This window comes from Dendrobates tinctorius, unplaced genomic scaffold (genome assembly GCF_039654945.1).
Source record: "Dendrobates tinctorius isolate UK_male_01 unplaced genomic scaffold, ASM3965494v1 ptg000156l, whole genome shotgun sequence".
Lineage (NCBI taxonomy): Eukaryota > Metazoa > Chordata > Amphibia > Anura > Dendrobatidae > Dendrobates > Dendrobates tinctorius.
In genome coordinates this window covers 15,150,823-15,164,376 of record NW_027361823.1, presented here as the reverse complement: position 1 = coordinate 15,164,376, position 13,554 = coordinate 15,150,823, and the positions used below count along the sequence as shown (strand labels likewise).

Genomic DNA, 13,554 nt, shown 5'->3' with positions numbered 1-13,554 from the left:
CACCCTCAAAACCAATATGTCGCTTCTTCCCTTCTGAGCTCTGCACTGTGCATATCAAAAGTAGTTTTCAACCACATATGGGATATTGTTGTACTCTGGAGAAACTGTGAAACAAATTTTAGGGTCCATTTTCTCATGTTTGCACAACATAAAGAAGGATTTTTCCAGCGTCTCCAGGAGATAAAATAATTATTGCTTTATTGAGAATATAAAATCTTCATACCATCAGGTAAAAACGACATAAAGAGGCGTATGGAGGGGAGCAATTTCCTACGCGTTTCACCCTGAAAGGGCTTAATCAGGGTGAAACGCGTAGGAAATTGCTCCCCTCCATACGCCTCTTTATGTCGTTTTTACCTGATGGTATGAAGATTTTATATTCTCAATAAAGCAATTATTATTTTATCTCCTGGAGACGCTGGAAAAATCCTTCTTTATGTTGTGCATGCACTATACACCCGGGTCAGGGTGTTTCCGTGCGTCGGAGGTGTGATCAGGAGTGAAGAGGGGTGAGCTGAATACTTCTTGTTTGTGCATTTTCTCATGTTATCCTTGTGAAAATAAAACATTTGGGAATAAAATTACATTTTTGTAGGAAAAATAAATTTTTTGTATTTTCAAGGCTCTATGTTATAAGCATGTTATTGAAGTACCTTGTAGCTCAAGGTACTCACCACATATCTAGATACATTCCTTGAGGGCTCTACTTTCAAAAATATGGTCACTTGTGGGGGTTTTAGCTGTTTACGCACATCAAGGGTTTTCCAAATGTGACATGACACCTGCAAACCATCTTATCAAAAACTGAATTCTGAAACGTCACTCCTTCCTTTATGAGTCCTGCCGTGACTCCAAGCAGTAGTTTTTCACCACATATGGGGAGTCTGAGTTCTCAAGAGAAATTATACAACAAATGTTGTGGTCCATTTTCTCCTGTTACTTTATGAAAATAAAAATTTTGAACTAAAAGAACATTTTTGTGAAAAATCTGATTTTTTTTAATTTCACAGCTCTATGTTACAAACTACTGTGACACACCTGGGGATTCAAGGTGACCAGCACACATCTAGATAAGTTCAAACAGTAGTTTTAAGTTACATATTGGGTATTGGTGCACTCAGGAGAAATTGCACAACAAATTGTATGGTGAAACTGCAAAATTTGGAGGCAAATTGTTCTGGAGGCAGTTTCTTCCTGTCTGCCACCCACTCCATGACAGTCAGGAAAGCTAAGACATTGTCATCCAGAGTCATTATCTGCATGTCCTCCCATACTGTTTACCTTACATGGTTACTTTCACTTTGGCTTGCAGAATTTGCCATCTCCCTGGCCTGGACAGTTTCTGCCAATAGAGCCATCTGCTGCTGATGCTGCGTCTTGAACTGCTGTTGGTGATGCTGCTACTGAAACTGCTGCTGCTTTTGTAACTGTTGCTGCTGCTGTTTCAGCTGCCGGTTCAGGAGTTTGTTGGTTTCTTGTTGGGCCCTGTTGCTGCTGTTGGTGCTGCAGCTGCAACTGCAGATTGGCCTGGACCAGTTTCTTAACAAGTTCCTCCATGCTTGCAGACTGTGTTTGCAATGCTGTAGCTACCTTCATCCAGGTCATTTAGTTTTTAAACTGCAATCACCTGTCCTCTTTGGGACTTCATGCCGCGTTCTCCACCAATTGTAAGTATTCACGATTTCAGGTAGGCACCAGAATTTATACAGATACTAGATTCATCTGTCAAATTAGAGTGAGGTTTATTAAACTTTTTCCTGCACAAACATAATAACAGTCACAGACCTTTTTCAGTAAAGGAGAAGCAATAACAGGGTCTTAACAGACAGCAATTCATGTTCTGGTTTAGGCTCAGTGTGCTCACATTCAATAGCAGGGTCTCAACCAGACAGCAACTCAGGTCTTGCTTTACGCTCAATGTGCTCACCTTCACCGGTTAGCCCCGTCACACTAAGCGATATCGCTAGCAATATCACTGTAACGTCACTGGTTTTGTGACGCAGCAGTGATATCGCTAGCGCTATCGCTATGTCTGATACTTACCAACGACCGGCTCCCCCGCTGATTATTGCTGATCGCGCGAGAACGTCCTGGGCCATTTCTCGTCGTCAGCTTCCTGTTGGGCTTCCTGTGGCGCCGACGAGCGACGCATGGACGCGGGTGGGAGGACGTTAGGATCGTCTCGTCTGACAGGTAAGTAGCGACCCCCGTCCCCAGTCGCTGGTGAGATCTGCCTGTGTGGCAGCTCACTAGCGACCACTTAGTGATGCACCAGCGATCCATATCGTTGTCGGGATCGCTTGTGCATCGCTAAGTGTGACAGTACCTTTACTCACCAACTCCAACACCTCACACTGTTCAGCTTCCCTAGCTGATCGAGCCTCAAATGAACTTATGCCCTTGTTCTAATCAAAGCTAACCAGGTGCACCTAATCAGGATCTTATTACAAGAGTTTAATTATCCCAATGGAGTCTCCTTTTGGCTTTTAGACATCAGAATATTATTAAAAAAGAATAGAATACCATATATGTGTACAAAATGATATATGTTCAATATATTTTTTTTTCACAATGGATCCTTGTGGGAGAATATTGTATCAGTTTAATTAATATATCCTTGGTGCCATAAGCATGATGTGAACAGAGACTCAAGTTCTAAGGACTCATGAAATCAGTGTCAGGCATTATTAGAACTATGTAAGCGAGCTGAGAACTCTACTCAGCAACCTTTGCCTAACTGCAGGGGGCAGCAATTTTGAAACATTCGGTATCTATCTTTGCATTTATCAACACTGAGTAGAGGAAGGATCTTTTTTTTTTCATCTCTCAGAGAGTAAAATCACCTCTTGATTTTTTTTCAGGATTGTCTTGACTTCTAAAATGACAGTGTAAGGCAGTGAGGCAAAAAGTCAGAGTAAGTTTACATCTAAAATAAAGTTTAGTATTCAACTACTGTAACTGACAAAATTCTGAGTTTAAGCCATCAGGGATTATGTGCTCGCCCTGGAATAAGCGGTTCATCCTCAAAAATCTCCAGCAAAAAACAGTGGGCTTCAGAAACTTCAGAATGTAGTCAATGTTAAGTATTGGTGCTCTAGTTTGTGCAACTTTTGTTACTTTAATATATATATATATATATATATATATATATATAGAATTTCAGGTAAAACCATTCAATCCACATTAATAGTTAAAATGGCAGTGAAAAATAATTATACCCATCTACGTATATTGGTTACTGTTTCACACATTTTAAATGTTAGACTGGATTCATTTTTTTAATATGTATAAAAAGATTGAAAATATGACTATATAATAGTGTGTATCCTAAAGGGCTGCCTGTTATTGGGGGATTATTATTAATTTCGGACATGCAGCTTTATATTATTGTGTTTATGGTGAAGTCTAGCAAATTTGTCTGTGCTACAGTGACATCTAGTGGTCAGCTCAGTATGGATCCCAATATACAGCATATCACATGAGAAGATAAGTATCTGTTCAGTAGTAAATAAAGAAATCAGGTGAGAGTAAGACACAAATAAGTAAAAATTGCTGTATATGTACAAACGCATCTAACACTATCCTACTTTATTCTCATTTTTCTCATACAGATTTTTAGATGGCAAAGTTCTTGACATAAATAAAGAGTTCCAGAACTACATTGGACTTGGAGGACGTATCTTGGAGATTCGGACCCCGGATGTGGTAGCCAACGTGAAGAAGCAAGCTCAAGCTGTAGGCTACACTGAAGGAGCTTTGCTTGCTCTGGCTATCATCATTATCCTCTGCTGCATACCTGCGATATTAATTGTAATGGTCAGCTACAGACAGTAAGTAGATGTTTGCTGGTAAACTGCGTCTGGATTGATTAAAGGAAAATTGTCACTTTGTTTTTCGCTATTAAACTGGCCCCAGTGTGTTGTTAATGATGCAATGTGCATCACTACCACGTCACGTTGCTTTCAATCAAAACGGTGCAGTATTCATTCCAAAAATTCACTTTGTATAAATATATTCTACATTGTTTTTCAGTCATAGGGGGTCAGCTTACGTTGGTTTCAGTCACGGTCTCGTCATCTTATCTATGCCCACTCACTGATTGATCTGCAGTACTATCCCAATGTCACAGGTATCTTCTCTGTAATCCCGCACTTGCGCAGTGATGAGCAGCTTCCTGGGCATGCGCACTGAATCTGGGTGTACGTTCCCAGCATCAGTTACTGTGTGCGCATGCTCTGGAGGAATAGTGTGCCACTGGCTTTGTGACGGCGCAATTGTGAGTGGCGCGATTACAGTACACGTCTGGCTGCCGCACTGTGTCTCTGCTGCACAGCTATCACCCCTGCTCTGGAGCATGCGCACACAGTAAATGAAACTGGGGACATACACAAAGATTCAGTGTGCATGACCAAGGAGCTTCTCGTCATTGCGCAAGCACGGGTTTACACAGAAGATTCCGGTGATGAATGGTCAGTACTGTCAATCAAAATGTGTGGGTGTCGATGCGATGACAAGACCGTGACTGAAACCAACGAAGGCCAACCTCTATGACAGAAAGACAAGGTAGAATATAACTATGCAAGATGATTTTTGGAATGAATACTGTCCTGTTTTGCTTGAAAACAACTTGTTAGTGATGCACATTGCATCACTAGCAACACACTGGGGCCAGTTAAATAATGAAAATTGGAGTGACAAGTTCTCTTTAAAACTAATTTTTCATCATGATTTCACACCCAAAGCTATTTCTATGTGAATGTACAGTGGATACGGAAAGTAGTCAGACACGAATACATTTTTCACTCTTTGTTTCAATGCAGCCATTTGGTAAATTCAAAAAAGTTCATTTTTTCTCATTGATGTACACTCTGCACCCTATCTTGACTGAAAAAAAGACAGAAATGTAGAAATGTTTGAAAATTTATTAAAAAGGAAAAACTGAAATATCACATGGTCATAAGTAATCAGACTGTTTGCTCAGTATTGAGTAGTAGCACCCCTTTCAGCTAGTACAGCCATGAGTCTTCTTAGAAATGATGCAAAAAGTTTTTCACACCTGGATTTGGGGATCCTCTGCCATTTTTCCTTGCAGATCCTCTCCTGTTCCTTCAGGTTGGATGGTGAACGTTGGTGGACAGCCATTTTCAGGTCTCTCCAGAGATGCTCAATTGGGTTTAGGTCAAGGCTCTGGCTGGGCCATTCAAGAATGGTCATAGAGTTGTTCTGAAGCCACTCCTTTGTTATTTTATCTGTGTGCTTAGGGTCATTGTCTTGTTGGAAGGTGAACCTTCGGCCTAGTCTGAGGTCCAGAGCACTCTGGAAGAGGATTTCATCCAGGATATCTCTGTATTTGGCCGCATTCATGTTTCCTTCATTTGCAACCAGTCATCCTGTCCCTGCAGCTGAAAAACAACCCTATAGCATGATGCTGCCTCCACCATGTTTCAGCGTGGGGATTGTATTGGGCAGGTGATGAGTAGTGTCTGGTTTTCTCCACACATACCACTTAAAATTATCACCAAAAAGTTCTATCTTTGTCTCATCAGACCAGAGAATCTTATTTCTCATAGTCTTGGAGTCCTTCATATGTTTTTTATCAAACTCTATGTGGGCTTTTATATGTCTTGCACTGTCTTGTCTCTGAGCTCCTTGGCCAGTTCTTTTAACCTCATGATTCTCATATGGTCTGACATGCACTGTGAGCTGTGAGGTCTTATATAGACAGGTGTGCGCCATTACAAATCAAGTCCTATCAGTTTAATTAAACACAACTGGACTCCAATGAATGAGTAGAACCATCTAAAGGAGGATCACAAGGAACTGGACAGCATGTGATTTATATATTAGTGTCTGAGCAAAGGGTCTGAATACTTATGACCATGTGATATTTCAGTTTTTCTCTTTTAATAAATTTGCAAAAATTTCTACATTTCTGTTTTTTTTTCAGTCAAGATGGGGTGCAGAGTGTACATTAATGAGAAAAAAATGAACTTTTTTGAACTTACCAAATTATTGCAATGAAACAAAGAGTGAAAAATGTAAAGCGGTCTGAATATTTTCTGTACCCACTGTAGCTTTTTAAAACACAAATCAAGCAATACCTTTACATGGCCAGTCTATTTTTCCATTACTGAGAAATCGGTGTTGGAATTGATTTGCAAATGAGGCTATTTTTTTATCTGAAGCCTCTGTCACTCCAGCTCTTTTCCTGCACAGCACCCCTTCATCTTCCTTATCTGGTGGAGAGTGACATGCCAGCTCTGGCTTGTCAAGGTAAGGAGGCTTATTCGCCGTGCAATGCTCCTCTGGGAAAATAATATGCAAATTGCCTCTTCAGAAAGAAAGCTCGAAACACCGTGTCTGCAAATTGAGATTCTGATTTGGCTTTTATCCTAAGTCATATTACAAGACTCGTTAAAGGGTTGATTGTGACTTGTAGGATCGCTACTACCAATAGGTGGCGCTGTAGAGTAAAAGTCCTCTTTCTTTCTGAAGAGGCAATTTGCATATTATTTTCCCAGAGGAGCATTGCACGGCGAATAAGCCTCCTTACCTTGACAAGCCAGAGCTGGCATGTCACTCTCCGCAAGGAGAAACCTTACCTCTTAGACCTTAGACCAGAGCCTCTCACCTAGCCAAATCAGATCTCATACTTTGCACTGACGAGAGCCAATAGCTCGAAACACTGTGTCTGCAAATTGAGATTCAGATTTGGCTTTTATCCTAAGTCATATTACAAGACTCGTTAAAGGGTTGATTGTGACTTGTAGGATCGCTACTACCAATAGGTGGCGCTGTAGAGTAAAAGTCCTCTTTCTTTCTGAAGAGGCAATTTGCATTTTCCTTAACTGACAACTCTTTCCTTGAATTCACACAACATAGAGGCTATCACTCATGCAGAAGGAGGTGGTGCTGGGCAGAGAATAGAGCAGGTGTGGTGTGTTCGGGGTGGGCCATTTTTAAGGTTAGACCTGGGTGGGCCATATATATGGATACACGTAAATAAAATGCCAATGGTCGGTGATATCAACTTCCTATTTGTGGCACATTAGTATATGGGAGGGGGAAAACTTTTCAAGATGGGTGGTGACCATGTCGGCCATTTTGAAGTTGGCCCACCCAGGTGTATCCATATAAATGGTCCACCCTGTACAATGGCTCTTCAGCCTCATTTGCACATCAATTCAACTTCTGATTTCTCAGTAAAAGAGAACTGTCCACGTAAAGGCATTGCTGGAATCGTGTTTGTCAGAGATACCTATACAAATAAATAATTTGGGATGTGAAATCCTGCTGACAAATTCCCTTTAAGGTTTTATGAAAAAATACTGTTAAGTGATCCTTCACAGTAGAGAAAAATATAAGGGTGCAGTCGCAATGATCCCTATTCTGTAGGTAGAGCCCACTACTATAACAGGCACGTTTAGGTGTGGGTTTTCTGGCTCTAACAAAAGCATTATCTTATTTCTTCTTAATCTACCAAGAATTAAAAGAATGTAAGTTCAGCAACAGATAACTATCCAGATAAAGGGTAATGAGGTTTTATAGCTGCTCTATAAATACTGGAAGACACTAAAGTCTTCATTCACTTATACGCAAGTGGAATAATGGATCTCTGGAATGTGCCCTGAGGGACATTATTAATATCACACAAGATAGGATCAATCTACACCACATGCAAAATTTTCTTATATGACCTTTCATGAGCCCTAATCATTCTACATCACACACTGTGCATGACTCTGACTACATTATATGGCTGCTTCATTATCACTTTATTGTAGCAGGGAGTTTATTATTGTACAGTTCTGTAGTATGGATAGTTTAATTACTGTAAATATCCAAATGACTACGACAGAAGGAAATCAGGAAATCACGCAAATAGAGATAACGCGTCCATCTAACTCATCCTACTAAATGTATTTTCTTTCTGGGGAAAATCTGCTGCAGATGACTTCCAATTATATTGAATATCAGCATATAGTAAAGAGAAAGCCAGCTCACCTAGTACTTGATGTCCAGCTTTCACGGAACCAGGTGGATCCACACCAGATAATGTGCTCAAGGAAAAAAAAAATTGTTGTTCCAGCGTCCGGTAAAATATTTCTTGCTTTATCTTAAGTCCATTAAAAATTTACGAAAATTACAAAGGTTGCACAGACAGGGCAAAGGAGCAAGACGTGTTCCAAACGCTGTGATAAAGTGATAAAGAATGGAAGTGAGCGTTCGAAACGCACCTTGCTCCTTGCCCTGTCTATACAACCTTTGTAATTTTTGTAATTTTTTAATGGACCTAAAATAAAGCAAAAAATATTTTACTAGACGCCGGAACAACAACTTTTTTTTTCCATTGTATATAAGCACCAGGCTTCTCACTGTAACGGTTTTTTCAAAAATGCAAAGCTTCTCGTAAAATTAAGGTGTGCACATTTTACATCATTTGCTGAGGTTTTTTTTTTTTAGCAGAAACTGAGCAGAAGCTAAAAGTTTTTGAGAAGTTTTGCGCTTTCGAGGAGGATTTGGAGTGTGTGCACACTGAGTTTTTTTTGGAGAACAAAAATTCTCCAAATCCTCCTAAAAAACAAATGTTTCAAAACCTTGGGAGTTTCTGCTCAGTTTCTGCTCCGAAAACTCAGCAAAAAGATGTGTAATGTACATACCCAAATTTTATGAGAAGCTTTGCATTTTTGAGGAAAAATTTGGAGAGTTTCAGCTCAATTTTAAAAGCTCAGCAAAAAAAAACAGTGTTCCCGTATCTTTGATCCACAGACTGCATGTTACAGAACACTATTGGAACAGATTAATATACAGTTTTGTTAAAGACTCATAATTATTTTACATTTTAATTCCTGAACTTTCTGGTCATAAGAGTTTACTAGCTGGTTCTACTCACAACCTTATGCAAGAAAAGCTCTTGATCATTGCACTCTTAAGGTACTGAAACACTAAGAGATATCGCTAGCAATATCGCTATAACTTGTGACGTTATAGCGACATCGCTGTGTGTGATACTTACCTACGACCCGCTCCCTTGCTAGCTATCACTGATCACATGAGAACGTCCAGGACCGTTTCTCGTCGTCAGCTTCCTGCGGCGCTTCCTGCTGTGACGACGAGCAACGCGTGGAGCCGGGCGGGAGGACCCAGGATCGCCTCGTCTGACAGGTAAGTAGCGACCCCCGTCCCCAGCGATGTCGCTAGTGAGATCTGCCTGTGTGGCAGCTCACTAGCGACCACTTAGCGATGCACCAGCGATCCTGACCGCGTCATATCGCTGTTCGGGATCGCTAGTGCATCGCTAAGTGTAACAGTACCTTTACTTGTCATCGGAACATCATCAATTGGTTAAATTCCTTTGGTTTTTGCTGCTGTACTTATCTTTTTAAGAATTTTACTTTGTATAACGTAGAGGCAGAGACCCTGATTCCTGTGATGTGTCACTTACTGGGCTGCCTGGTGTAGTTTTGATAAAATCCCAGTTTTGTCAGCAGGAGGTTATCATTAGAGGACTAGTAAACCTGCTGCTATGTAGTCCTCCATATTCATAAGCTTTGTGTAACCCCGCCCCCACCACCGATTGGCAGCATTCTGCCTATGTGCAGTGTACACAATCAGTGGTGTGGGCGGGGTTATACAGGTCTCAGCATTCCGAAAACCAGGAGACCTGCAACAGATAAAACAGTGATTTTATCAAAACTGTAGCAAGCAGCTCGGTAAATGACACACCATTGGAATCATAATTTCTGCCCCCACATTATGCTGCTATCAGACGAAAAAGCAAACACTGGGCAACAGAATGCCTTTAAATGAGTACAATTGCAATTATCTAAGAATTATAATATATCCATAGATATCCGGTATGTTCTTAGCCACATTCCACTCTAAGGCCGGGGTCACACTAACCGACGCAAAATACGGTCCGTAGTTTACAGGCGTAATACGGATGAATGACCCCTAAATAGTGCTCCGTATGTCATCTGTAAGCAAGGTGTTGTCGCATATTTTGTGCATGTAAGCATCCGTATGTAATCCGTATGCCATCCGTATGCTGAGATTTTCTCGCCGGCTTGCAAAATGGAGAAATAATGGAGCCCTATGACAGGTTTTATAACACAAAAGAAAGAATAGATCTAGACACATAGAATACATATATATATATATATACATATATATATACATGTCATTGAGACACATATATATATATATTTATATTTCACAGAGTTCTTCATAGCAGAAAAAAAAATGTGTGGGCTCCCGCGGTAATTTGTCAATGCGGGAGCCCACACATTTTTTTTTAGAGCGAATTAACCCCATAAATTAACACCTACACCTCCCAAATTTTACACATCAACCCTCATCTAATTACTAATGAAAGACATACAAAACATGAAATTAAATGGTTTACTGCATGTAAACCATGTGTCATTTCATGTCGGGTTGGGGAATGATATGACAAAAACCGGCAATTGAATTAGCAGCTCTTCTGCTATGAAGAACTCTGTGAAATATATATATATATATATATGTGTCTCAATGACATGTATATATATATGTATGTATTCGATGTGTCTATATCTATTCTTTCGTTTGTGTTATTAAACCTGTCAGTGTGATTTTACTGTATCGCGCACTGAATTACCGGCTTTTCTAAAGGACACTGGGTGCATATTTCTCACAAGTCACACATTTGGTCCGTGTGTAATGCGTATTTTTAGCGCACCCATAGACTTGCATTGGCGTACTATGGGCGTAATACGCTGAAAATCGCAGCATGCTGTGATTGGCACGGACCGTAGAATACGGGCGAGAAATATATGGCTGATGGGAGCTGCCCCATAGAGAATAATTTGTCCGTGTGTAATGCGTGCTTTTAACGCCTCTCACTCGTCCGTATTCCTCTCTAGTGTGACCCCGGCCTTACTGTTTGACATGTAACATTATTTTCAGAGCTGAAACTTGGTCATGGATTGTGTGCTTAATCTCTTTATTCTCAATGAATTCCGTCCCTAATGCATTTGATTAAATAGATGCTTTAATTGCATTTTCACTCCATACAGTATATTTCAACTGAGTGCGCCTGCCATTAGCAGCAGCATAGGGTGATTTCAGTAATCAGTTGAATGTTACCCAGGCACAATGACTCCTGTTATGAAAAGAAGGGACTTTACAAATCCAGTGGACAAGTCAAAGCAAGAAGCCGATTATGAAAACGTATTAGAGATCCATGGCAGGACACATCACATTGTACTCCGCCAAGAGTGTAATTGTGCTTCACCGTTATGCAAGGCCCCCTTAATTTGCTTCAAGTAGACTGAACCATAAAGTTGCTGTAATTATGCCAAAAAATAGATTGCTTTATCCTTAATAACTGACTTTTTACCTATAATTCCGACTACAAAGGACGTGGGAGCAGTACTTGACATACAGTAGGCTTGTTTATCCAGAAACAACATTTCCTCAGTGCAATTTATTGCTACACTGGATTCTACATGGGATGATAATGATTTTGCAAAGAGTATTACATTCATTGTACCCATTAAAAGATTTTGGTAATTAAAATGTCATTACTTAAGTCATTTTATAAGTCGGTCTAGTGAATGTTAATGATGGAGTAAAAATTTTTTTTTTTTCATTTTTTAACATATTCTTTTTTTTTTCCTCCTTTTTTTTGCCATCAACCTGCGGAACAGGTTTAAAGAGTAAGTATATTATCTTCTTACTATTCCTATTTTTCATAACATTGCACAATCATATGTCAGCATCCTTTCTGGCTGATACATCATTACTCAAGCACTGACTACAGTATCTCCTAAAATCTGCATGGTAGAATAGGATCATATGAATGAGATGGGCACGATAGAACATAAATAGTATAATATATATGTAAATATGTTTTTTGTATATTGCATATTTTAGTATTTCCAGTAAGTGTATCAAGATAATTTTCCAAAACATTGAACTGCTTCTGATCGCAACATTTGCATCATCAAATAAGATGACCCCTTTGCAACTACATAACGTCACATTATGTCACATGGTCACAGAGGATGTATGAAGAGGGATGAGGAACTGAGCCCGCACCATTCCCGGCAGGTGGCAGCTTTGTCACAGAACCAGCAACTACCCTTCACAGCAGGAGACAGATCTTGCTCTGATCGCTGCTTTTTAACCTTTTTAAATGCCGCTGTCAACCATTGACAGTGGTATTTAAACGATGCCATCATTGATGCACACAGTTACCATTTCCCAGCAATAGTAATCACTGGAAACCCATAGGTCATTTTTGGCAAGCCTGATGAAGGCCCCTGCAACTGCGATTTTTGTCCTCCTATGACGCTCAGCTAATGGCAAATTCGCTACGTATACTGGTGTGCTGGGGGATTGTAGCATATAGTATATGTGATCAAAATGATTGCATGTTCAAATACCATCAGAGAACTAAAAAAGAAAGTAAAAGATGAAAAAATATGTATACGTGTAGAAAAGTTTAAATCTCGGTTCTTTTCACATTTAAAGAAATAAAAGAAACGAAAAATTAAACATATCTGGTATGGCCACATTCATAAAGTCCAATATATTAAGAGGTAACATTTAAATTAACCATATGTTAAATGCTGAAAAAAAATAGAGACAAAATGCATGAATGATTTTTTTTTTTGTTATTGCACTGCCCCAAAAAAAGCAGTATAGTCCAAAACATCGTACAGAATGTACAGCAATATAGTATAAATAAAAATGTAAGCAGAATACACAAAAACGCAAATGGCACCATTTACATAAAAGTAAAAAAAAAAAAAGTTATGGGCCTCTAAAAATACCAACATATACGAAACCACTAAAATATAAAAGACTTTTTTTTAAGTTTGTGCTCGTATTGACTAGAAAAATAGTTTGGCAAGAGATTTTGATTTGATAATGAATGCTGTAAATGCATAAACCCCAAAACTATTGCGGAATGACATTTTTTTTCACCATTTTATCACACCTGGAATTTGTTTCCAACTTTTCAGTAAAATGAATGGTGTCATTCAAAATTTCAACCAATCCAGCAAGCCAAAACAAGCTCTCCTATGGATATGATGACGAACAAATAAAAAAGGTTCGGCTCTTGCATGAAAATGAGTAAAAAATGAAAGAGCAAAAACAGAAAATTGCCTGTTCTTGAGGGGTCAAACATAAAGTACAGTGCCTATAATGCAAAAAATATATAAAGCATATTTCCCAACATAGGTCGCAACCTTGCCAGATTCAGCGGGACTGTCCCAATTTGAGGCCTCAGTTCTGCCATCTTGGCAAGTCAGGGCATTGTCCCGATTTCTAATGCTCACCTCTCTCCAACATTATCATTGCTCTGTAACTCCTCCTCATCAGGGGCGGGGCTGCATCTCTCTGTACTGACATAAATTAAATTATAATATTCGCTTTTTCCCTTGGGATCAGTTCTTCATATTACATTTCCATGTACACAGGCAGGAGCTTTAGCTATGAGCCAAAGCCTATTATAATGAAGAAAGGAGAATTTGATAGTTTTGAGCTGTACTGCAAGCAATAAAC

General features: G+C 39.5%; 1 protein-coding gene across 1 annotated transcript in view; it reads left to right on the top strand.

Annotated features, from left to right (window-relative positions):
* The window catches only part of PCDH15 (protocadherin related 15), a 2,659,104-nt gene that overhangs the window by 2,503,207 nt on the left and 142,343 nt on the right, over positions 1-13,554 (top strand). Inside the window, exons 31-32 of the mRNA XM_073548247.1 lie at positions 3,612-3,830; positions 11,691-11,699. Coding sequence (XP_073404348.1) covers positions 3,612-3,830; positions 11,691-11,699 — 228 coding nt within the window. The remainder of the gene's footprint in view (positions 1-3,611; positions 3,831-11,690; positions 11,700-13,554) is intronic.